This window comes from Cuculus canorus, chromosome 2 (genome assembly GCF_017976375.1).
Source record: "Cuculus canorus isolate bCucCan1 chromosome 2, bCucCan1.pri, whole genome shotgun sequence".
Taxonomy (NCBI): domain Eukaryota; kingdom Metazoa; phylum Chordata; class Aves; order Cuculiformes; family Cuculidae; genus Cuculus; species Cuculus canorus.
Genome location: NC_071402.1, coordinates 90,125,667 through 90,151,667, shown reverse-complemented (window position 1 = coordinate 90,151,667; position 26,001 = coordinate 90,125,667). Strand labels below are relative to the sequence as shown.

Here is a 26,001-nt window from a genome sequence, read left to right as displayed (position 1 = left end):
GCACTGAACTTGCAGGGCAAAACTTTGCTGCCCATCCTCAGTCAGAACACCTACAGCCAGCTCCATGCGAGTTTGCAGAAGTATGAAGTGCAGCTTGGGACCTTTTATAACTCGAGGGTTGTAAAAGAAAAAAGTGGGGAAAAACGTCAGTGGTCTTGCAATCCAAATACTTATTAACAATGTGCATTAACATGCAAAGGAGTGCACAATAACAGGCACAGGAAATACTAGTGATTTATTGGTGGGAATGGCAAATCCTCTCCTTCGAGCAGATTGGAAGCCTGAGCTGTGACAGGAAAGAATTATTCTGCATTGACCTTAAGAGAAAATGTTCCCTACTTCGAACATTACATTCCAGCATAACATTTAAAAAAAAAAAAAAAAAGTTTGTACAGGAGGAAATGCTTGGTTTTATTTTCTCTTTGCTTTGGATTCCATATCTTCATGACAGTGTATTAAAGTATCAGTGTGAACTGCTGGAACCTCTGGAGCAGCACTAATGTTACCAGAAATAAGATCCTCTAAGGATATTACTAAGGCAAATTTTGCATATCCTTTCACTGGTATCTTATAACAGACCAACTGACATAACCAGAAAAGTTAAGTACAGATTGACAACAAGATTGCTATGAATTTGACATGATCAATGCTAATTGGTTAGTACAGTTGTGGGAAATTGGTGCCTAGTATCTGTAGAGCTGGGCGAGGAGACCTTAGCAATGGAAAAGAGAGCAGCACTTCCTTGTCTTGTTATGGGACAAAGACAGGGACAGGTATATTTATTGCCTGTGGAACGTTGAGGTGGGTATGGAAGCATCCTCCCTGTTTCCCAAAAGATGAAGGAGCAACCCAGGGAACATGGTGACAGTTTCTTACCTTCTGCAAGGAAGTGTGAAAAGGGAACAAATTCCCAACTCTTCCTCAAAGACGGTGGTGCAGCTTGCCCCAGCAGGCATCTTGTAAAGTGCATGTGTCTTTCTCAAGGGAGAGAGAAAGTGCATGAAAACTCCCCATCACCATGCAGGGTGCAGCCTAAATCTGGTCCTTCGGAGGCAAGTGGAGGTGAAGACTCTGCTTGATTATAGACAAAATACACTCCTGCTCCCCAGGAGCTTGACAGGTGAATTATCCTTCTGATTTCTTCTCCCATTGCAGCATCACAAATGTGAGTGTGAGGTTTCCTTCCTTCCTTCCTTCCTTCCTTCCTTCCTTCCTTCCTTCCTTCCTTCCTTCCTTCCTTCCTTCCTTCCTTCCTTCCTTCCTTCCTTCCTTCCTTCCTTTCTTCCCTTCTCTTCTGCAGTCAATAATATTTAAGAAAAAAAAGTGACTGAAAAGAAAAATGTTTTGATTCATCTTAAAGACAAAAAACAATTTCAAAGTATCTGTGACAAATTGTTGTTTAGATTTTATTTTGTGAAACTATAGGTTTTTTAACAATGTTAATTTTTTAATCAGAAAATCCAATCAAAAGAATGAATTAAGATTACTCTTCAATAGTGGAAAAAATCATGAAAGAAGCAGCTGGGCTTTGCAGCTGGAGGTAGCATACATAATGTCAAGATCAGATTTTTCTTTCCAAACTCAGTAACTTTATACCAAACCAGAATCAAATTTCACCAGTTCCATAAAATATTTTAGAGATCCTTCCCTACTCTAAGCTCTTACCACAGGTTGCCTCAAGGCACTGCTTTTCTCGTGACTCCAGTCTATAACTCTCTTCAAGCATGCAGAAACTGAATTTCTGTAAAACTGCATTAGCCTGTCATGGTGTCACGGTCCACTCATAAGTGGAAGCATGATGGTTCTTTTCAGCTATGATCTCGGAGTGCAAAAAGAAAGCAAAGCAATAATTCAACAAGTCAAGGGAATTAAATTCCAATCCAAACAGGAACTTTATTAATTGTGCCTGTAAAGCGGCTTGTGATAGGAGAGAAAGAGAGAGAAAGGGAAAGGATGGGGAGGAAAAAAAGAAGGGAAGGAAAAAGGGGTTATAGCTACCACCACGGGTCCACAGACGTCCGGCGTCTCGGGGGGCTCCCGGTCCAGAAGGGGTTCCTCTGCTTCTGTCTTCGATCGATGTGATCTCACGGTGGGGAAGATCTTCAAAGTTCAGCTGCTCCAGAGCTGACTTTTATGTTAGTCCATGCACCTGATTCCTCCTGGTGACCCGCCTTTGTCCCACCTCAGTCCTGTGGAGATATGCCAAACTCCACGTGGCAGGCCACATGTGCCAGGAGAGGAGTGTCTGAGGCGTGGTCAGTGTTGGAGGCAGGTATTCTCCCCTTGCGCATGCGGTTCTCCTGGCGGCAGTGGTCGTTTTTGGGGTCCCCGATGAAGGCTAGTAGTCATCTTCACCTTGCACTTTAAATGAACTCGTCCTTGCGCATGTTGTGTTGGGGTATGGGTCGTGGTAAGTTCCAGCATTAATTTTCTTGCTTCGCTTCGTGGATCTTTCACAATAGTAGTTAACAGGGAGTCGTTGGGTCTGTAGTTTCGCCTTGCTTCATGGATCTTTTACAATAGTAAAAGTTTAGGGACGGGTACAAAGCATTTGTCCTGTACCAATCTTGATAGGCGCAAGGCATACCAGCTTCGGCCATTACTGCAAGGCCTGTGCCTGTGGTTTAGCACCTGATGAGAAATGTTGAGACAGAAATTGATCCTTTGATCGACCCTCACACATGGGTTTTAAACCCTTGGGAAAACTGGACGAGCTTTACAGTGGCTGTCTCACTTAAATTATATAAATTTTAAAATGCCTTTTTTTTAACAATATACAGGAAACCCACAACAAATTACTCAGAAAACTATAACAACTGCTATAAAAATGTTAGCATTTACCAAAAATTAGTGTGTATATATACAGCCCATCTGAAAATAGGGAAATTATGTTACAGCACAGACTAGTGGACTGCTAAATGTTTTGGATCTTTTTTTAATGTAGTTCTGTATCTTCAGGGAGTTCTTTAAAACACACATACACTATAACAGGACAGCCAGTTTAAGGGTGGGATAAAATTCATTGCCTGACAGAGGAACCAAACTAGTAGAAAAGTGATGTGAATCTTTCAATGCTCCACTGAGCTGCAGTGAACAATACTCCTGCCAAAATCCCTAAAATACTGACTTGACTCTGAATATGCAACCATGAATCTTGACTTTCTTGACCTTTTCCCAAAATATTTTTATCTCATTTCTTTTCCCACCCACGTGTATTCCTAGCAGAAAGTGTAAAATTTATTTGCATAGAGTAGCTCACAAAAAACGCCAAACGACAAAAAAAAAAGCCGAACTCCACATGCTGCTTTGAGTGTAGTCGAAATTTCCTCTCTGGATCACTGGGCTTATCGATCAGAGGCTTGAACTTTTCACCTCTTCAGCAGAACAGGCTTTCTGATCATCTCAGTGTGATGCTTGTTTGTGCACAGAGGCTTCTGCTTGTGGGTATAACTAACATTAATCACACAATGCTTTTCCCATTAATGGCTGTGCTCTTTAAATTAGAAGTCTGCTGTGATTACACAGGGTTTTTTTATCTATAATAATCCGATTAATCCAATTTATACAGGCAATGTAAGTGCAGAATTCAGCCCTCCTCCACCAAAGTTAATGAGCCAGTGATGTGATGTGTAGCTTCATCTCAGTCTCACGCATTTGAGGATACAAATCACTGAGTCCAGAACAGCATGTCTTGATGCCACTTCAGTAAACAAGCACATAGAAAGCACACACCCTGCACAAGCAGGTCTGCATGAGTCGAACAAGCCAGAAGCGCTGAACTAGAAACTCCTTAGTAGCACCCCTTCTTCCATCGAGCAAACACAGTTCTCCATGATCACAACAACAGAGACCTTGTTACAACACAGACCTTGCAAGGCCTGGCCTTTCCACACTGCTAGCTGTTTATAGCTATTAGGGCAGCAACATCAGGCAGACTGAAGCATAGACAGAGCACCAGAAATGTGTGGTCTGTGCTAGAAGCAGAACTCGGGTGTACCAACCCCTGAAGCTGGAGCCATAACATAAATTCACCAGACTGGAAATATAGATCCAGTTGCACTGCCTAGTGACATCAGCCACCACAGGACACACTTCTACCTGTCTGCTCATCCATCCAGCCATCCATCTCTCCTAAAACCATTCCCTGTTGGAAAATGAGCCCTACAGAATCACAGAATCACAAGGTTGGAAAGGACCCATTGGATCATCGAGTCCAACCATTCCTAACACTCCCTAAACCATGTCCCTAAGCACTTCACCCTAGGGGCTTACACTGGGAGGCTCTTCCTCTTGAGGGAAGAAAGGCTTTATGGAGGGATCTGGACAGGCTGGATCGATAGGCCAAGGCCAACTGTATGCGGTTGTAGAAAGTCCAAGTGCTGGGACCCACACTTGGGACACGACAACCCCATGCAATGCTATAGGCTTGAGGAAGAGTGGCTGGAAAACTGCCCAGCAGAAAATGACCTGGGTTTGCTGTTTGACAGATGGCTGAACATGAGCCAGCAGCACATCCAGGTGGCCAAGAAGGTCAACAGCATCTTGGCTTGTATCAGATGTGGTGTGGCCAGCAGGACCAGGGAAGAGATCATGCCCTGATGACGGGTGAGGCTGCACCTCAAATACTGTGTTCAGTTCTGGGCCCCTCACTACAAGAAAGACACTGAGGTGCTGGAGTGTGTCCAGAGGAGGGCAACAAAGCTGGTGAAGGGGTTGGAGAATAAGTCTTATGAGGAGTGGTTGAGGGAACAAGGATGTTGGAGAACAGGAGGCTGAGGGGAGACCTGATCACCCTCTACAAATACCTGAAAGGAGGTTGCAGCAAGGTGGGTGTTGGTCTTTTCTCCAAGTAACAAGTGATAGGAGAGGAAATGGCCTCAAACTGTGCTAGGGGAAGTTTACATTGGATATTAGGAAAAATTTCTCTACTGGAAGAGTGGTGAAGCACTGGAACAGGCTGTCCAGGGAAGTGGTGGAGTCACCATCCCTGGAAGTATTTAAAAGACAGGTAGATGTGGCACGTAAGGACACGGCTTAGTGGTGGACTTCGCAGTGTTCGGTAACTACTTCTTGTACCAGGCCAGCAAAACCCACGTGGGTTTTGTGGTGCAGCAGCTGCAGCTCACAATAATGAAAAGCATGTGTGCGCTTCATGAGGTGCTCTTGCAGGTATTGGGGAGCAGTGCAGCATCACAGAATTGATTAGGTTGGAAAAGACCTTTAAGATCATGGAGTACAAATGTACATCCTGATACAAGAAGTAGTTACTCTTACAAAAAGTGGAATATCTTTGATTTAAGCTAAAGCAGAGCTAAGTTTCATTTAAGCAATTGTATTTTTTGAAAGTTAGACAGAATGTCCCTCTGATAGCACGATACCTTTCAAAGTGTTTTTCCAGACTCTGTACATTCTTTGAAGATGACAATATCTTCTGTTCAGTGTGATCTGTGCTGAACAGATGTGTCTTCTTCTGTAATCACCTCCGTTGGCAGCCTTTCCTCGTCTCAAAGGCAAGGTCAGGCAGAGCTGGACTCAGCTCCAAATTAGCAAGAGATTTGGTTGAGGTTCATAATGAACTTCATAATAAAATTAGTCCTTGAAAAGTAATAGAATATGTGACACAATTAGTAATCACTACTACAAAAAGGTGGAATATTTTGATTTAAGCTAAAGTAAAGTTCATATAAGCAAATGTATTTTTCAAAAGTTAGACAGAATGTCCATCTGATAATGTGTTTTTTTCAAACAGTGTTTTTCCAGGCACTGTTATGCCTTGTGTGCAGTATGATCTGTGCTGAACAGATGTGTCTTCTTCTGTAACCACCTCTATTTCTGTTCTCTTGTGAGAATTCTATTCTCTTAAAAGACCTCATCTGGAATACTGTGTTTGGTTCAGGAATCCTCAATGTGACTTACAGCGCAGAAAGCTGAAAGCCATCAAAAGAGACTTCAGGGATTTAGGGAAGATGATTGAGGGCTCTGGAGCGCAAGTGGTGTTTAGCTCCATCCCAATACTAAGGAATATGGAGCAGGAAGTCAGGAACGTACAGATGATTAATGCCTGGCTCCGAGCCTGGTGTGAGGAGAGAGGCTTTGGCTTCTTTGATCATGGGGTGACCCACCCACCCCCAGGTTTTCTTACTAGGGATGGGTCATACTTGTCTCGAAGGGGAACTAAAGTTATCTCTAAAAATCTGGTTAGGCTCTTAAATAGAGCTTTAAACTAGATGTGAAGGGGGAAGGGGAGGAGACCAGGCTAGTTGGGAATGAGCCTGGAAGTGGGAAACCAGCGGCTGAGAAATGGTGTGCTGGAGAGGACCACCAGTACACCACAATAGGGCAAGTGAGGGCGAGTATAAGTGGGGACAGTAAGGATAAAACTGGGTCTGTGGAATTAGTTATTCCAAGGACCAGTCAATCGAGAATAAACTCTCTTCCCTTTATGAGGGCTGAAGGTTCATCAGCCCAGCTGAAGTGCATTTACACCAATGCACGCAGCATGGGCAATAAGAAGGATGAGCTGGAAGCTGTTGTAGGGCAAGGTGACTATGATGTCATTGCCATCACAGAAACGTGGTGGGATGACTCACATAACTGGACTACAGCTATGTTGGGATATAAACTCTTCAGGCGGGACAGGAAGGGTAGGAAAGGAGGCGGGGTAGCCCTCTATGTCAAAGAGTGCTTTGAAACTCTCGAACTGGATTACGGTGAGGACGGGATCGAGTGCCTATGGGTTAAAATCAGAGGAGCCCACAAGAAAGGGGACTTTGTGATAGGAGTCTGTTACAGACCACCCAGCCAAGAAGAAGCTGCTGATGAACTCTTCTATAAACAGCTGGGGACAGTCTCTAAATCTCTGCCTCTTGTCCTTGTGGGAGACTTTAACTTTCCGGATGTCTGCTGGGAGTACAATACAGCAGAAAGGAAACAGTCTAGGAGGTTCCTGGAGTGCATCGAAGACAACTTCCTTGCACAACTGGTTAGCGAACCAACAAGGGAGGGTGCCTTCCTAGACCTGCTGTTTGTGAATAGGGAAGGTCTTGTTGGGGATTTGACGGTTGGAGGACGCCTGGGATTAAGTGATCATGAGATGATAGGGTTTTCAGTTCTAGGTGGGATTAAGAAGGGGGTTAGCAAGGCAGTCACATTAAACTTCCAGAGGGCAGACTTTGGCCTGTTCAGAAGGTTGATTAGCAAAGTCCCGTGGGAAACAGTCCTTCAGGGCAAGGGAGCCCATGAGGGTTGGGCGCTCTTGAAAAATGAAATCCTATCAGCTCAAGAGCAGGCCATCCCTGTGTTCCGGAAAAGGAGCCGGCGGGGGGAAAAGCCAGCTTGGTGGAGCAGGGTGATCTCAAGATGCGTCAATAAGAAAAAGAAGCTCTATGTGCTCTGGAGGAAAGGACAGGCATCTTGGGTGGACTACAGGGACGAAGTGAGATCGTGCAGGGAAAAAATCAGGAGGGCCAAGGCCCAACTAGAATTAAAACTCGCTAAGTCTGTGAAAGACAACAAAAAGTCTTTCTACAAGTACATTAACAGGAAAAGGAGGACGAGGGAGAATATCCAGTCTCTAGTGGATGCAGAAGGAATAACAGTGACAGGGGATAAGGACAAGGCTGAGGTACTTAATGCCTTCTTCGCCTCAGTCTTTAATAGCAAAGAAAGTTGTTCCTTCTGTTTACAAATCCAAGAGTTAGAGGGGCAGATTGAGGCTCCCGTGATCCAAGAGGAGGCGGTTAGAGACTTGCTTGCCCAGCTAGACGTCCACAAGTCTATGGGGCCGGATGGGATCCACCCAAGAGTATTGAAGGAACTGGCGGATGTCCTTTCCAAACCCCTATCCATCATCTTCCAGAGGTCCTGGCTGACTGGGGAAGTTCCACTAGACTGGAGGCTGGCTGATGTTGTGCCCATATACAAGAAGGGTTGCAGAGAGGATCCGGGGAACTACAGGCCTGTCAGTCTCACCTCAGTGCCAGGGAAAGTCATGGAACAGGTAATCTTGAGTGCTATCATGAAGCACACGCAAGAGAACCGGGTGATCAGGCCCAGTCAACATGGGTTTACAAAAGGCAGATCTTGCCAAACTAACCTGATCACCTTCTATGACAAAATCACTCAACTACTGGATGGGGGAAAGGCTGTGGATGTAGTCTTCTTGGACTTCAGTAAAGCCTTTGACACAGTTTCTCACAGCATTCTGCTTCAGAAACTGTCAGCCTCTGGCCTGGACAGGCGCACACTCTCCTGGGTTGAAAACTGGTTGGATGGCCGGGCCCAGAGAGTGGTGGTCAATGGAGTTAACTCCAGCTGGAGGCCAGTCACAAGTGGAGTTCCTCAGGGCTCAGTACTGGGTCCAGCTCTGTTCAATGTCTTTATCAATGACCTGGATGAAGGCATTGAGTGCACCCTCAGCAAGTTTGCAGATGACACTAAGCTGGGAGGAAGTGTCGACCTGCTGGAGGGTAGGGAGGCTCTGCAAAGGGATCTGAACAGGCTGGACTGCTGGGCCGAGACCAATGGGATGAGGTTTAACAAGACCAAATGCCGGGTCCTGCACTTGGGGCACAACAACCCTATGCAGCGCTACAGACTGGGGGAAGAATGGCTGGAGAGCTGCACAGAAGAGAAGGACCTGGGGGTGCTGGTTGACAGCCGACTGAACATGAGCCAGCAGTGTGCCCAGGTGGCCAAGAAGGCCAATGGCATCTTGGCTTGTATCAGAAATGGGGTCACCAGCAGGTCCAGGGAGGTTATTCTCCCTCTGTACTCGGCACTGGTGAGACCGCACCTCGAATACTGTGTTCAGTTCTGGGCCCCTCACCACAAGAAGGATGTTGAGGCTCTGGAGCGTGTCCAGAGAAGAGCAACAAAGCTGGTGAGGGGGCTGGAGAACAAGTCTTATGAGGAGCGGCTGAGAGAGCTGGGGTTGTTTAGCCTTGAGAAGAGGAGGCTGAGGGGAGACCTTATTACTCTCTACAACTACCTGAAAGGAGGTTGTGGAGAGGAGGGAGCTGGCCTCTTCTCCCAAGTGACAGGGGACAGGACAAGAGGGAATGGCCTGAAGCTCCGTCAGGGGAGGTTCAGGTTGGATATCAGAAAAAAATTCTTCACAGTAAGAGTCATTGGGTACTGGAACAGGCTGCCCAGGGAGGTGGTCGAGTCGCCTTCCCTGGAGGTGTTTAAGGAACGGGTGGATGAAGTACTTAGGGACATGGTTTAGGGAGTGTTAGGAACGGTTGGACTCGATGATCCAATGGGTCCTTTCCAACCTTGTGTGATTCTGTGATTCTGTGAATGTAAGAAGGATATGGAACTGTTGGAATGGGTCCAGAGGAGGGCTACAAAGATGACCAGAGGGCTGGAGCACCTTCCATACGAGGACAAGCTGAGAGAGTTGGGGTTGTTCAGCCTGAAGAAGGCTCAGAGGAGATTTTATAGTGACCTTCCAGTACCTGAAATGGGCTACAAGAAGGCTGGAGAGGGGCTATTCATAAAGGCTTGTGGTGATAGGATGAGGGGGAATGGATATAAACTGGAGAGGGGCAGATTTAGACTAGACATTAGGAAGAAATTATTCATGATGAGAGTGGTGAGGCACTGGCACAGGCTGCCCAGGGAAGCTGTGGCTGCCCCGTCCCTGGAGGTGTTCAAGGCCAGGTTGGATGGGGCCTTGGGCAGTCTGGGCTGGTGGGAGGTGCCCCTGCCTGTGGTGAGGGAGTTGGAACTGGATGATCTTTAAGGTAGCTTCCAACCCAAACTATTCTATGATTCCATCATTCTATGATTTGGCGCTTCTTCATACTGTAAAGGCAGGGTCAACGAGAGAGCTGGAGCCAGCTCCAAATGAACAGGAGTTATGACTATTGTGAAGTTCATAATAACATTAAAATCAGACCTTAGAAAGTGATAGAATAGGCATAAGATTTCTGGGAGAATTTATACATCGGCATGTAAGTGGGAAATAGATTCCATCCCAGCTCTGTTCTGGCTGCACACGACTGATGGAGCTCGCCCTCTCGTGTTGCCCAGGCTTATAAAGGATGCTCGCTGTGTAGGACTCCAAACGAGCCTTAGCTGATTCGCGGGCACTTTCGGTGTCACCGCGCCGCTCCGCCCCTCCGCCTCAGGAACCGACTGCCGCCGCCTCTGCCGCTGCGCCTCCAGCGGGCGGAAGTGACCTCGCGGCGCAGCTCCTTTTCCCCGCCTCTCCTCTCCCTTTCTGGAGGTTGTTCCCTCCCAGGCGGTGCTCCCTCCTCCTCCTGCTGCCCATCCCCACCGGAGGATGCCGGTGCCCCCGTGGCAGCGGCTCCGCCAGGCGCCTCGGCACCTGCTGGTCTGCGAGAGGGGCCACGTGCGGCACGAGCGCTCCCGCCACGCGGCACACGTGCGGGACCACGCGTACAACTGCGGCGTGAGTCCGGGGGGGCTGTCACGGCGAGCGGGGTGTTTCGGTGTAAGCTGAAGGAAAGTTAGGTTCATTCCAGTAAATGCATTTCTTCAGAAGTTAGACGGAATGCCCTTCTGACGGCGTGGGGTTTTACAGAATAATAGAAGGGTTTTGTTGGTTAAAGTTCCTCCAGTTCCAACCCCCCTGCCATGCGCAGGGATACATCCCGCCAAACCACGCTGCCCAAGGCCCCATCCAGCCTGGGCTTGAACACCTCCAGGGATGGGGCAGCCACAGCTTCCCTGGGCAGCTTGTGCCAGTGCCTCACTGCTCTCATAATGAATAAATTCCTCCTTGTGTCTAATCTAAATCTGACCCTCTCCAATCTAAAACTGTTCCCCCTCGCCCTATCACTACAAGACTTTGCGAACAGTCCTTCCCCAGCTTTCTTGTAGCCCCTTCAGGTACTAGAAGGTCACTGTAAGGTCTTTTCAGAGCCTTCTCTTCTCCAGTTTGAACAACCCCAACTCTCTCAGCTTGTCCTCATTTGGGAGGTGCTCCAGCCCTCTGGACATCTTTGTAGCCCTAATCTGGACCCTTTCCAAAACGTTCCATATTCTTCTTGTGTTGAGCATTCCAGAAGTGAACACAATACTCTAGATGAAGTCTCACGAGAGAGGAATAGAGGGGCAGAATCACTTCCCTCAACCTGCTGGCCACACTTCTTTTGATGCAGCTCAAGATACCGTTGGCCTTCTGGGCTGCAAGCGCACATTGGCAGCTCATGTGGAGCTTCTCATCAACCAGCACCCCCAAGGCTTTCTCTGCAGAGCTGCTCTCAATCACATCATCCCCCGTCCTCTATTGAAATCAGGGATTGCCCTGACCCAGGGGTAGGACCTTGCACTTGGCCTTGTCAAACCTCATGAGGTTCTCAGAGGCCCACTTCTCCAGCCTGTCCAGGTCTCTCTGGATGATATCCCGTCCTTCTGATGTGACAACTACACCACTCAGCTTGGTGTCATCTGCAAACTTGCTGAGGGTGCACTCAATCTTGCTGTCAATATCATTGATGAAGATATTTAACAGTACTGGTCCCAGTATTATAGTGTGGTTTTGTTTCAAATACTGTTTTTTCCAGTCAGTGTTACGTCTTGCGTGGAGTGTGATCTGTGCTGAACAGATGTGTCTTCTACAATCACCTCTGTTGGCGGCCTTTCCTTGTCTCAAATGCACGGTCAGGTAGAGCTGGAGTCAGCTCCAAATCTGCAAGAGATTTGGCTGAAGTTCACAATAACATTAAAATTAGTCCTTGAAAATTAATAGAATATGTGACACAAGAAGTAGTTACTATTACAAAAAGTGGAAAATTTTTATTTAAGCTAAAGTAGAGTTAAGTTCATCCAAGTAACTGTATTTTTTGTAAGCTAGACAGAATGTCCCTCTGACAGCATGGCTTTTGTAGCATGTTTTTTTCAGACAGTGTTTTTCCAGTCACTGTTATGTCTTTTATTGGGCGTGATCTGTGTTGAACAGATGTGTCTTCTTCTGTAACCACCTCTGTTTGCAGCTTTTCCCCATCTCAAATGCAAGGTCAGGCAAAGCTGGCTCTGAATTAGCAAGACATTTGACTGTTGTGATGTTCATAATAGCATTAACCGTATCCTGGGATACATCGAAAGAAGTGTGGCCAGCAGGTCAAGGGAGGTGATTCTCTGCCTCTACTCTGCTCTCATGAGACCCCACCTGGAATACTGTGTCCAGTCTGGAATCCCAAGCATAAGAAGGATATGGAACTGTTGGGGGACCAGAGGAGGACCACAGAGATAATCAGAGGGCTGGAGCACCTCTGCTATGAGGACAGACTGAAAGGGTTGGGGTTGTTCAGCCTGGGGAAGAGAAGGCTCCAGGGAGACCTTATAACAACCTTCCAGTACCTGAAGGGGCTACAGGAAAGATGGGGAGGGACTTTTTACAAGGGTATGTGGTGATAGGGCGAGGGGGAATGGTTTTAGATTGGAGGGGCGAAGAGACGTTAGGAAAAAAATTCTTCACCATGAGAGTGGTGAGTCACAGGCACTGATTGCCCAGGAAGTTGAGGATGCCCCATCCCTGGTAGTGTCCAAGACCAGGTTGGATGGGGCCTTGGGCAGCCTGGGCTGGTGGGAGGTGTCCCTGCCCATGGCAGGGAAGTTGGAACTGGATGATCTTTAAGGTCCCTTCCAATCCAAACTATTAGTTATAACTGCTTCCTGAAGCAAGGGCTGAAGGAAATGCTCCAGTGTGACGTCAAGCTAATTTTATAATGATGTAGAACAAGATCTTTTGTTAACTCATGCTGTGTAAAATTATGCCTTCATGTGACACCTCAGATGCTGTTAAATAGCATGTAAAGTGCAACCCCCCTTTTTTATACCTAGAAGACTTTCTGCGAATTGATGTGTTCTAAAAAAATAGCCTGATACTATTTTTTCTTTATCTCATTTTTGTATAAGAGAACGATGGCTTGGAAAAGCAGAGTTTTTCTTTTGTATTTCTTAGGTTTTTTGCAGAACAGGTTTTAGGTTATTATTTAATTACAAATATGTTTCTAATAGGTATCTTTTTTGATCCCTGAATGTGGCATACTTCCCGAAGTACTTAAAAGTACCATTGCAGATCTTGGGGAGTATTACCTGGTGAAGAATTTATCGGTTCATGAATTTGTCGCTCATGAATTCATCGATGCTTTTGTAAAGAAAGGTAAGGAGGAAATTGGAACAGGACAGATGCAGTAAGAGTGTATTTTTTTCATAACATGGTAAAATCCATATATTATTATTTATTCTGAAAAATATTATAAAAGAAGGGAAGGAAAAATACTAAGAAAATTCTGTATTAATTTCTCTATGTACTTTTTTCTGCTTTGTGGTGTATCAACATTTATTTTCCCCCAGTGGGTCCAGAAGTTCTAGGATTGTTCCCTCCTCGTTTCTCCCTATTCCATCTTCATTCTGCAAGCCAAGTATCAAGAGGGCTTCTGTTTATCCTCACACTTGTTTCTTCTATACTGCATCTTTGTGCAGACTCCTGCAGAAATTGACTCCCTTCTCCCTTTCTCATTCCTTCGTTTTTTAACATAGAGCTCTGTTAACTGTCCCCCACAGCAGGCAAGAGAAAAAGAGAAAAAATATTCTTGCTTTTCTTTTTTCTTTTTCGCTTATGGAGCTGGAGCAGCTCATCCTTAAACATTAAGAACAAAGAGGGTATCAAGAAAGATGCAGCCTCTGCCCAGCTAATGCACTGTTGCATGCTCGGATCATGCTGTTTTCATTGAGTAGACCCTGCTCATTTGGCTCATGATAAATGTTGTACCCTACAGATAATTGTCAGGGAGGAAAAGAAAAGCTTTAAAGGGAAAGGAGAAGAGAAAAGAGAACGTGGGAAAAATGTAAGAATGATATCCATTGCTTTCAAAACGTGTGACTATTTTCATTATTTCCTTTGCTCTCATTAGTGGCTTTTATCCCAGTAGTTTTATGGAAGAAGTCTGACATTTGTACACCAAGTTTACAGGATGTCTGTTGTATTTTTAAGAACAAAATTGTGGCAAATAATGCTACAGTATATATTTAGAAATGTGAGTATCTTTCACCTTGCCTTCATGTGGACTAATAATTGAAATATGACTGAGACAAAAATTGAGGTTTTCTATTTGCTGAGCGGGGTAGGCTGCAGGTGGAAAGAAAACATTTTCATATTGGGACATGTTGTTAATGTTATTTGTATTACAGGTCTTTTAAAATGTAATTTTAAAATTACATTTTAAAATTACTATACTGTTTATAAACATAGTAACAAAATGCAGTTTTTGCTTGAGAAGATGGAAAAAAAGTTGATGAAAATACAAGGCTTCAGAATGATTCAAAGGGTATTTGGGATGTTTGATTATCTTGAGGTGAATCTTTCATATTGTCAGGTCTGTCTTTAGAGGCCGTGTAATCTCATGATTTTCTGCTTTACTATTAAAGGATCGTGCTACGCGCTAACCTATAATACAAAAATCGATCAAGATAATACTGCAGCTGTATTGCCAAATGGTATGTTTTGTTTTTGTTTTAGTAATGCATACATATTGATTTTGGTGTTGGGTTGGGGGTTTGCATTTTTTTTTTTCTTCATTTGGGGTGATGTAGAGTGGAAAATTTAATGATTGCTCTACTTGCCAACATTATTAGAAATGTGTTTGAATTGGAAAAATATTCATTCCAACTTATGGTTTTCATTCATGCTGTTAAATTATTTGTTTCATCTAAAGGAAATTTATAAAAAATCAACTTCACTTACTTATAGTACCAGATTGTCAGTGCTTCAACTGTAATTGCAATTGCTACAGAGGATCATTTTTGTGAAAACATTGCTTTCCAATTTCTCTTTTCCTGCTGGTCTTAAAGACAGTTTCCATTTTGGTACAAATTCTATCAGCACTGCTTAGGAACAATTTTTAAATGTTCCTAGAGAATTATGTAACATATTAAAATACTCTGCCGCAGTTCCATCCCAGTATTATGACAAAATGTTACACCTCAAGTGGGATTCTAGGTGCAGAGAAAATAAGGAAGCTGTCTTGGGCTTTAAATATATCATCTATTTCCACTTAATATTATATCAGACACAATGAACGCATAGATTGGTCTATCAGACCTCTAGCCTAAGACGCTGCAATGTACCAGGTGCCCATTATGGTATAACTAAATTCAGATTCTTCATTATACCAAGCTGAGTGTGATGACACCAAGCTGAGTGGTGCAGTTGCCACACCAGAAGGACGGGATGTCATCCAGAGGGACCTGGACAGACTGGAGAAGTGGGCCGCTGAGAACCTCATGAGGTTTGACAAGGCCAAGTGCAAGGTCCTACCCCTGGGACGGGGCAGTCCTCGATTTCAGTACAGGACGGGGGATGATGTGATTGAGGGCAGCGCTGCAGAGAAGGACTCAGGGGTGCTGGTTGATGAGAAGCTTGACATGAGCTGCCAATGTGTGCTCACAGCCCAGAAGGCCAACCATGTTCAGGGCTGCATCAAAAGAAGTGTGGCCAGCAGGTCAAGGGAAGTGATTCTGCCCCTCTATTCCTCTGTTGTGAGACCTCATCTAGAATATTGTGCCCAGTTCTGGAATCCTTAACATAAGAAGGACATGGAACTTTTTGGAACGGGTCCAGATTAGGGCTACAAAGATGTTCAGAGGGCTGGAGCACCTCCCATACGAGGACAAGCTGAGAGAGTTGGGGTTGTTCAACCTGGAGAAGAAAAGGCTCTGAGGAGATCTTATAGGGACCTTCCAGTACCTGAAGGGGGTACAGGAAAGCTGGGGAGGGACTGTTCACAAATGCTTGTAGTGACAGGACTAGGGACAATGACTATAAACTGGAGAGGGGCAGATTTAGGCTAGACATAAGGAAGAATTTATTCACGATGAGAGTGGTGAGGCACCGGCACAGGTTTCCCAGGGAAGTTGTGGCTGCCCCATCCCTAGGGGTTTTCAAGGCCAGGTTGGATGGGGCCTTGGGCAGCCTGGGCCGGTGGGGGGTGCATGCATCGCAGCGGGGTTGGAACTAGATGATCTTTAAGATCTCTTCCAACCCAAACTATTCTGTCATTCTGTGATTCTATTCTGTGACTCTTCAGAGGAGGAATTCTTTAGTGTGCTGTTAGCACACTCCTAGTGAAATGGGTATTTGATAGTGTTTGAGTTTATATGACAAAATTATTACAAGCTATGCACAAGTAATGCAGAGCCAGCATTACAGTTCCTCATGATGTCACCATCTGAAATCTACAGCAATGACCTTGTTCGTGCTCCATATTATGCTGTTACTTGTGCAGTAGAATAAATACTGTAGGGGAGATCTGTTGTGTGAAATGCTGTACCAAGTGGCAGCTGCCAGATGTGGTTTATGAATATGGAAGTGGAGTTGTTCCAGCGCATATCTGCTCATCACTAACAAGTGTAGTTTACTTAGTGTGAATAGTCCCACAGGAGCTGGAGGAACTGCTTCTCTATGTTTAGCTGAGCAGTGCAAACATGAATGTTTAAGTCGAGCCCTAGTGTAATGTGGCGTTCAACTAACGACACAGCAAATGCTAGGGGACAAGTCAGGGAAAGATTGAAGCAATGAGTTGAGGTAGTACAGTTAAAAAGCTGCGATTATCTCAGAAATAAAAATAAACTTACTGTAGTTCATAAGGACCTCTTGGATAAGAAAAGAGTAACTGAGTTATAACATTTTTATAAGGGTTAATCTGGTAATTCATTTAACTGGAATTAAGGAGACTGGATTACATCAATATTATTGTTGATCTAAAGCTATTATTGGATAAGGTATACAGTTATCAGAAGACTTTAAAGGGAGCTAAGTACAAGATTATTTGCTTTAAAGTCTGTTTTGTTTATAGGAAAACTAATTCTATCAGTGGATAAAGATACTTATGAAGAACTTGGATTGCAAGGTCGCCCTTCTCGGTATTCTGGCAAAAAAGTAATGAGATATAGTAAGTATTTTTTTATGTTAACAGTACTTATGTCAGATCTGTCTGTGAAGTGCCGTACTAGGATGTTAAACCAGCAATGTTGAAACTTTCCTTTCCTTAAAATTGGTTATTGTCTATTGTACAAGGACTGCATGATGAGAAAAAATATTTTTCCCAAATAATAAAGCAGCTATAAGGAAACAAATGTGTAATTTTTTGTGGGGGGGAGTGTTCTATAAAATTTTTAATTTCTTTGGGTTTTGTTGTGGTGTTTTATACTGGAGTGATGTAGGACTCAAGAATTTTTGTATACTGTGCATAGTATCTATGCCTTCTGATTTAAGTGGGAAAATGCTAAGCTAATAGTAGAGTTTAAAATTTGTATGCTGTGTAAGAAAAAACAGTAAAGAACTTCACCGAAGACCACTTGCTTGAATGGGAGGGTTGTATTATATTTGACACATTTAAAATGGAAGTCTTTGTATACCATGTACTCTGAAAATGTTGTAATTTTTTTTAATTCTACCTTTTTTAGTGCTAATAGCTTGTCTAATTACCAAAATATTTTTAAGGTGCTGGTTTGGGACTTCTGTCACTGCCATTATGAAAGGCATCTGCCCCTCCAGTCACTATGAAGGCAGTTCCAGATTATATCAAAATAAGGATAGCAGAGGCGAATGTTTATGTATGTAATGGGGAGTCATATCTGCCTGATCAAATACTTTATAAAGATGTTGTATATATGATAAGGAATTGTAACCTTCTTTGATTTCTTTGTGTTCTTTTAGGTCATAATTTAATATTAAAATTTATTTCAATTCAGTAACTATTGCTTTTGTATATTTTTGCAGTAATAACTATTGACTTGGCTGATTCCAGCTTTCACCCTGATAGCAAGAAACATAACAGAGTGCTTTGGGCCTTGAAAGAAAAGAAACCTTTAGAATTTGACTTTCTGATGGCTTGGCACAGTGCAGGTAATAAGAAGTAAACCTAAAACTGAAATGTAACTGACTATGAAGTTCAAATATTTTCAGTTTACTCTTCTAGTGATTGTACAAATGAGTTTTTAGTAGAGAGAAAAGACAGATTAAAATGTGTTTGGGTGGATTTTTATTTGTTTTGTTGATTTGTTTGGCAAAGGGGGGTTGTTACTTCCCACACAGCAGAACATTTCAGTTTAGGAACACAACAGTGATTCATGGGAGATATGTTAGTTGCTTCATTTCCTTGTCTCTATTGCACAGGCTTTCTGGTGTAACTTTGCTTATTGGTAGTGTTGCCTCTTCTTTATCAATTTGTGCTGTGCATAACCATTATTAATACACATTTTTTTATTATTATTAAAACACAGAAGTTACAGATTTGGCGTAGTACCTGAGATGGGGAACATTCATTTCATCAGTAGTTACAGGACATGTACAGAGTCTCTATTTCTACCACGTGCTGTGTATACTGATACATGTGCAGTCCGCTGTTTTATCATTTTGTTCTCAAGCACTTCTTCAGGATTGGAGTAGAGCAGAGGTTAATGTTATAAGAAATTGTATTGTCTCAAATCACCTTGTAGTTTTCATTTATCTACTGTTCTCTAATTACACTAGTTTTTCTTCTGGTATTAAATTATTGTTCTTCCTCTGAGGGTCATTTTCCAAAGTCTTCAGTTATTTATAGTACTTCAGAACAGGCTGTATCAAGAAGTATGTAACATTTACATAAAATTGACAAAAATTGCAGGAATCTGTACTGCAAAAAAATGTTTTTCATTATCATAGCTGTGTATTATTTTGGTGTGTTTTTTCCTGGCTCTTCAAGACCAAGTCTGAGAGGGAGTTACTGATCTGAGAAATTAAAGGTGGTTACAAGCTTCTTGAGCAGTGTCCCATGTTTCCCTTTAGTCCTTCATTTCCCCTCCCCATTTTCAAGTACTAATCATACAACAAGGATCCTTCCTTTTTTGTCATACAGAAATTGTTTAAAAGCTTGCAATTCCAGTCCTTGTAGTCCTCAGGGAAGAGTTACAGTGAAGACTCTTGCTACCATAAATGGTGACATAAATCCAGCTAAGGTGACCAATCTTCAGGCTCAGCTAGCTTGGATTTATTGACCCTGGGTGGAGAGTAAAATACCTCTTGGGGTGGTACGTTTCTTGCTTTTGCTTCTGCCAGTGTAGCAGCATTCCTTTTCCTCATGTACTTACATTTAAAAACCAGGTCAGATCGATCATTTCCTGAATATGGAGTTAAATCTGAATGCCTTTCTGTGCAGGAATCTTGTGCTTGTAACGCACAAAAGGCTCATAGTTCTTTAGTGCTGACAAAAATAGAACTTTTATAGATTTTTATTAATAGACATGAGGCATCCTGTAGATTCTGCTGGAAGGGGGAAAGAGGGATGTCTTTTGTTGAGGGTATCCATATCCTCCATGAGCATTCTGCTTTCAGCTTCCTGCTGATAATGGGTGTTCCTTACAATGGCCGGCACTGCTAAAAAACTTTGAAACATTCGTGTCACTTTCCAAAAGCAGAAATTTTTTTTGTTTCATATCCATTTTTCCTACTAGTGGTTCAGATACTAAGAGGAACATAAAAAAGAAATGTGGAGTACCTCATGTCTTTAGTGACAGAGGCAAAATAATCTTCTCTTCTGTTTTCTATTGCTGTAATTTCTATGCCAATTTTAAATGTGTTTTGGCTGAAACTCACTGGCCTCCAAAAACCTTTGACAGTGTGCCTGATTGTTGTTGACTTGGAAAGTTTTGCTGTAGCTAGAGGAATTGTTATGTTGGAATCTTGACTGTAGTCTTTGAGATTTCTTGAAGTTAGGACTATAGCTGGGACTCTCATATGGAGGGAACATTTAAACTGCATAATTTTTTATATTTGACTAAGAATTCTAGGCCAACATTATACGTTCTTTGAGCCTGTTAGTCTAACAAATGCCAATAGACTGAAGGAAGATTAACTGTTCTAGCACACTTCAGACTTTAAAGTATCTGTATAAAAATACTAAATTAACAAGAATTCAGTGGCTGCCTGTCTTTTTCGCTGTGTCCTTTAGTACTAGGACAGGCTTTTTTTGAAGAATGACTAAAAAACATCAGGTTAGCCCTTCTTTTTCAACTTCGTCCTGCAATTTTCCTTGATGAGATAGATGTGGCTGATGGAGTTTAGTCCATAATTTCTGATAGTGAGTCTTGGATATTGTATTCTGCAGTGAGCTCTGTCATGTTCTTGAATTTCTTCTGTTCGTACATGCCTTTCCTGTGATATTTAAATGCTGTTCTGGTCTTCAAACTTCTCATGAATAAGGTATTATTTCTTGGTCGCCTTTATGAAAATAGAATACATTATCTGGGATTTCAAGTTTAGGATAATTGATTCCACATCAATTATCTTACTGTCTGACGATGCTGGTTAATATCTCTTAATCTGCAATATGCTTACTTAGGTTAGGTTAGGTGTTTGGTCTAGAATTTACTGAGAATTTTGCCTGCTATGCCCTTGTCCCCCAGACTATCCTCTTGATGTCACTGTTCCTCTTGACATCACTGCTCCTCTTGACATCACTGATAAATCTGTGCTCAAACCTGCTCACTTTTCTAGTATTCAGGGAAAACGGTGTTCTGGGGTGGCAGATGACTTAGCCAGGTGGGTAGGAGAGTCTCTAGTCCTGATGGCTACACGACCTTCCAAGTACACCTTATCTGAAGATGATTTCTCAGATTAATCAAGAATTTTCCTCCAGAACCCTCCTAAATTATGTTTGCCATCACAAGTAGGAAGTCTTTAGTGGTCTTTAGTGATGGGATCAGACCTCTCGGAAGGATTCTTTTGTGTTCTTATACTCAGCTAAGAGAACCAAGAGACCCACTAACTTGACGTGTTGGATAGAATACCAAGTGCCTTTTAGGACAACAAAAGGGAAACTTTATGCAGTTGCAAAGGCATGTTCCAGGAGAATTTAAATGGCACTGTATAACTTTTTCCAAAGTATTCCTGAGATCTGCAGGAATCTATTTGTTTGAAGTTATTCAAGATTCTAGATGCCGTGCTGTCTCTAGGAGGCAGTTCTTCAGGAGCTAGTGATGCTAGGATCCCTCTAGACACTCACTAGGTTTGGAGGGAATACTGCCTGAATTTGAGCGTGGTTCCCTTTACGTGGTCTTAGAGATCCATTATCTTTATGTACATCTAGTACATATGTTCTCCCTCTCACAGTGCAATGCCCAAGGGATTTCTAGAGTTACTGCACTAGTGATGGCCTAATGGTATGAGGCAAACGTCACTCTTCAACAGCAGCAAGCACCTGTGCATGCATGTGGAGGGAATGTGTGTATGGGCACCAGTAAGGCAAAATGTTCTTTGGCCTTCTGTATAGGCATGGATATATTTACAGTGTCAGTGCATTTGCAAACCACTTTGTCTTGGGAAGCAGTTAATGTGTTCCTGCTTGATTTTATATGTTCCTTTTCAGGAACACTCTGAATTCCTCTTGCTTCATTTTATTACTTGCCAGTTCATTCTGCTTGAATTTTCTATTGACAGATCTGTACTTGCTAGTTAAATAGTAAATTTACTGAGCTATACAGAATTGCTGGATCTACCACTAGTTTTTATTTCCAAGAAACTAAGGAAGCTGAAGATTCTATGGCTTTTGCCAAAGATAACAGCATGTAAGCAGTTTTACATGCTGCATTTTCTTGTATACATACTCAAAGGTTTCATGTATTCAGTGCTCCTTTTGTTTAGGATTGTAATAACTGCTCTTTGTGGTTTGTGTTGTTAAGGTGCAGAGGGATCAACACTGATGTCATACTTTTCAAAAAACCAAATACGGGCCCTAAAGCCAAAAATAACATTCAGCACACTAAGGGACTTGCAATGTCCGGTGTTGCAAAGTAACGAACTCCAAGGACAGCCAGAGGAGTCCTGCGGTACAGAGGAACTGTTTGAATGGCTGGGTGCTGTCTTGAATCAAGTTAGCTTGTAAGTATTTGAATTTATTTGGTCTTTAAACACATTTTAAGTCAGGAAAGCCACAATTTCATTTAAGGAGGAGTTTAATGGAGAAGTGCATCCTTCTTAATTCCTAAGTGGGAAGTCTGTTAGGCACTTAGTGTCTTTGTAAGTCTTAAATAACTTACCTGTGGTTTGAGGTACCGGTGTGTACTGGTTTTGGCTGGGATAGAGTTAATTTTCTGGGTAGTCGCTGGTGTGGTATTTTGGATTTGTTACCAAAGCAGTGCTAACACAGGGATGTTTTAGCTACTGCTGAGCAGTGCTTGCACAGAGTCAAGGCCTTTTCTGTTTCTTGCACTGCCCTGCCCAGTGGGAGGGAACACGGACACCTTGGCAGACCCCAACTGACCAGAGGGATATCCCACACCATATGGGGGCATGCTCAGCAGTAAAATCTGGGGAAAGGAAGAACAGGAAGAGGTCAGAGTTAGTGTTTGTCTTCCAAAGTCGCAGTTAGACATGATGAAGCCTTGCTTTCCTGGAGTTGGCTAAACATCTGCCAGCCAATGGGAAATAGTAAACGAATTCCTTAGCTTGCTTTGCTTTCACATGCAAATTTTCCTTTATCTCAACCCTCTTTTACCGTCTGATTCTCTGCCTCATCAAGCTAGGCAGGAGTGAGTAAGCAGCTGTGTGGTGTTCAGGTGCTTACCAGGGTTAACCCACAGAACCCTGGCGTCTTGTGTATTAATTGCTTGACTGTTAGTTGGTTTGGTATTAATTTAGGTGATATACATAGGTACTACTTGTTTGGCACAAGTTTTGACTGCTAAGACTTTCTGTAGAGGATTTGAAGGATATTTATGTAGTTGTTTTGTTTGTTTGTTTGTTTTTCAGAGACAACAAATCATCCAGCTTCTTATCAACCTATTGCTGTCCTCAGCCCAGCGTAGTGGTGGAAAAAGCTTTTTTGTGCACAATTACAGGCTTCATAATTCCTGAGAAGATAATTCAATTATTGGAGCAGCTATGGTAAGGGCTGACAAGACTGCGTTACTTTCTGATTTTCAGAATTGCTTTTAAATGCTACTTTTCAGTGATGCTGTTGGAGGTAAATAGTAATATATACAAAATGAAGTCTTTTAATTAGGAAATTAGCTGAAAGCTTGACTTCAGTATAAAAAAGCAATAAGCAATTTTGGATACTCCAAACTGGAGAATGCCTGTACTGTATTCTAGTAATGACTTTGCTTTTTATCTTAATTTCTAAGAAACAGTAGCTCTACTGAGCTCTGCATTTTTCAAACGTCTGTGAAAATCACATGCCCTCAACTATGTCTGATGTAGTATTTTTAACTACCGATAGAAAATATGACTGAAATCCTTTTATGATACCAAAAAGAGTATCACAAGGTACTTAAAGGTTATTATGCTATTAGAATGAATTAACTGCTAGTGAGTTTTTTGAATCACGTGTTGTAATGTAGGAAAATGGACAGTGGTGATTAGGGCAGCTGTAGTTCTCTAGTGCAGTGCCAAACTACATGATAATACTGTATCATGGATCAGTGTGTTATCTGTCTGTATCGACTGCTAGTGCTACTCACAGCCAGTTCTGGAAGCTCCTTGCTCTATCTATGAGACAGTTCTTACAGTACCTAATGATTGTAGCACTGACGCATGACAACATTACTGTGGCTTTGTGTGGAATATGATCTTTATTCTGAGCAATTTTCAAATCTCATGCAGAAAGCCTCCTTAGGCTAGGAGTGGAACACAAATTTCTTTTGGCTTTTATTTTCTGGTTTAAAGAACAGTGGATAATGTCTGGCTTTGATTATTTGTAATCCATTTGCTTTCTAGTGGTAAAAGTATTTGTACAAGCATAGCCTGACTATGTTTCTTCCTCTTTCCTTCCTTTCTTCATCTTTTTTGTCCTGATAGCAACTGTTCTTAGTAAATGTTCTATTTTCTGAAAGACAATGCATGCGGTAGAAAATTCACAACAGCTGCTTTACAACTTCAGACTTTTTCTAGTTGCTATGATTTGCAGGTTTGCCATGCCTAAAAGTATGATAGGAATAATCAAAGGTCAATCTTATTTAATTTCGTAATGTCTTCCAATAGACTGTTTTCTTTTGAATTTATTTATTGTTTACTAAAGCTGGGTTTTTTTAACTGTTAATTACAAATTTTCATTAAAGTGCCTGTGCCTGGGATTTTTTTTTTTTTTACTTTATATTGTATATGTGAACGTGCTGTCTATTCCATTATAATTATTGATTACCTTGTCTTCTTCCTTGCAGTTGCTATTTTGGTGAACCAAAACTGGCATATTGGCTGACCCTAACTGTGCATGGTTTTGCAGACAGTCCTGTTTCCTGGAGAGAAAGTGAACATGGTTTCCACAAGGGAGGAGAGAACTTGTACAACTTTGTCATTTTTAGAAATCTGGACTACTGGCTCCAGATGGCTGTAGGAACTAATGATGACTGTCCTCCATAAAGCTCTGTCTACAAAAGTCTTCTAATAATCCCATGTTGATGTATAAGAATCTAAAAAGATAACTTTTATAAAAGTAATAACGTAACAAGTTAAGTACTAAAAGGCTGTATATGTTTTTCTATTTTTTATAACCCTTAAGGGATGATCTCCAATAAAAGGAATGGATTTTTGTTCCTTCACTGTCACACACTGTCTTCTGGAAGCCTTCACAACTTTAGCTTTAAGGAAAAGATGTGTTTCTGAGAGTTTAAATTCTCAGGAATTCTCTGTAGGTGGTTTCCTTTTATCCAGAAGTAATTTTGGAATTGAAAAGTAAATTTTACGTATTGGCATATAAAATATTTGGGAGGGAATCTCATCTTCGGATTAAATGTTTTCTTTCTTTACATTAAATATATGTAAACTTTCAAATTCGTGTTTAAGACATTTCAGCCTACATGCTCGTCACTAAAAAACCCTAAGATGAGTTCTCCATAATTTGGTAGGGAGGTGGAGAAAAAAGATGGAGAAGGAGGTATATGACAGTGAGAGGAGCACCCATTAAACAGAAATAGTGAGCGCTTACTGACCTGCTTTTTGGACTTTGCAGATCACAGTTGGTTATCTTAAAGAAGTTGCATCACTGTTAAAAACCAAAAGGCTGCTGCTTGCTTTCTTATTTGACCTACACACACACACACTTAGACCCCACCACCCCAACTACTTTTAAAAGCTAAGATTTCACTGTCATTTTATTGGATGCATGTTTCTGGGAAAAATGCTACAGATGTACCCTCAAAATGTGCAGTTGAAGCAAAACAGGTTTTGTTAACAGTAAACAGCAATGCCAAAAGCATATGCAGCTATAAAGAATCCAGGTTAACTCGTGTTGAAATCCCTGAAAGGTTGAATGGTGGTCGGGGAGGTTAAGGGGGATGGGTGGTGTTTGTATTTTGTTTTTATGGAGGGGATATGTATCATTAAGGTATCAACGCAGTGCTAAAGTGGAAGTTGTTCACTCAATGGAGTGAGAGATTGGTGGTACAAGTTATGGTGTAGTTGTAGTAGAAACATCAAAATCTCCCGTCAGGGTGAATGGCACAGAAAAGCAGAAAGCTTTCTTTTTTGATCTGTTTATTGTCTCTCTTCAGTTAGAAGAATCCCAGATGTTTTCTGTATGGTATTTGTTTGTCATACACCTCTGCTAAACATGACCCCTTTTGCTAAAAGTTTTGTTACACGTTTCACAAACACAACTCTGATGAATCAGCAGTTTTCTAAATAATTTGGTTGTTTTTCAAAATTATTCTGCCATTAGACATTTCCAGTACATTACCAGGAGCAGAAGTGCCACCTTGTCACATGTAGAGACGTACTCACATGATCACAAATTGAACAAAAGTCTGGGAAAGTTTTTGGCTTGAGGCTTGGCTGGTGAGTATTTAACATGGCTGGCTCAAACATGTTTCATTACTGTGCATCAGTGCAAATGGCCTCAGTTGTTGACTGAAGTCTGCTCTTGAAAGTGTCTGTTGAGGGCTTATGTCACGTGTCAGCTGCCACAGAAGAGATAATTACCCAGAAGTGTCTTCCTTTGCTTTTGCTCAAAAAGTCTCTTAAAAACTTTGGCGTTTCCTGGAAGTTACACCTGC

General features: G+C 42.4%; 1 protein-coding gene across 1 annotated transcript; it reads left to right on the top strand.

The window, feature by feature from the left end:
- Nucleotides 1-10,194: 10,194 nt before the first annotated feature.
- Nucleotides 10,195-25,008, top strand: RPP40 (ribonuclease P/MRP subunit p40). The gene is made up of 8 exons (XM_009564120.2): nucleotides 10,195-10,417; nucleotides 12,991-13,135; nucleotides 14,404-14,472; nucleotides 16,830-16,925; nucleotides 17,756-17,881; nucleotides 21,694-21,892; nucleotides 22,763-22,897; nucleotides 24,172-25,008. Exons 1-8 carry the CDS (start codon nucleotides 10,289-10,291, stop codon nucleotides 24,368-24,370), a joined length of 1,098 nt encoding a protein of 365 aa, XP_009562415.2. The 5' UTR covers nucleotides 10,195-10,288; the 3' UTR covers nucleotides 24,371-25,008.
- Nucleotides 25,009-26,001: the final 993 nt, after the last annotated feature.

What these genes read in the sequence shown, in the direction of transcription:
- RPP40 (XM_009564120.2), top strand. Translation starts at nt 10,289, where the DNA reads ATGCCGGTGCCCCCGTGGCAGCGGCTCCGCCAGGCGCCTCGGCACCTG. An exon ending in GATGGCTTGGCACAGTGCAG is followed by an intron (nt 17,882 to 21,693) that starts GTAATAAGAAGT and finishes TGTGTTGTTAAG; the next exon opens with GTGCAGAGGGATCAACACTG. An exon ending in GTCTTGAATCAAGTTAGCTT is followed by an intron (nt 21,893 to 22,762) that starts GTAAGTATTTGA and finishes TTTGTTTTTCAG; the next exon opens with AGACAACAAATCATCCAGCT.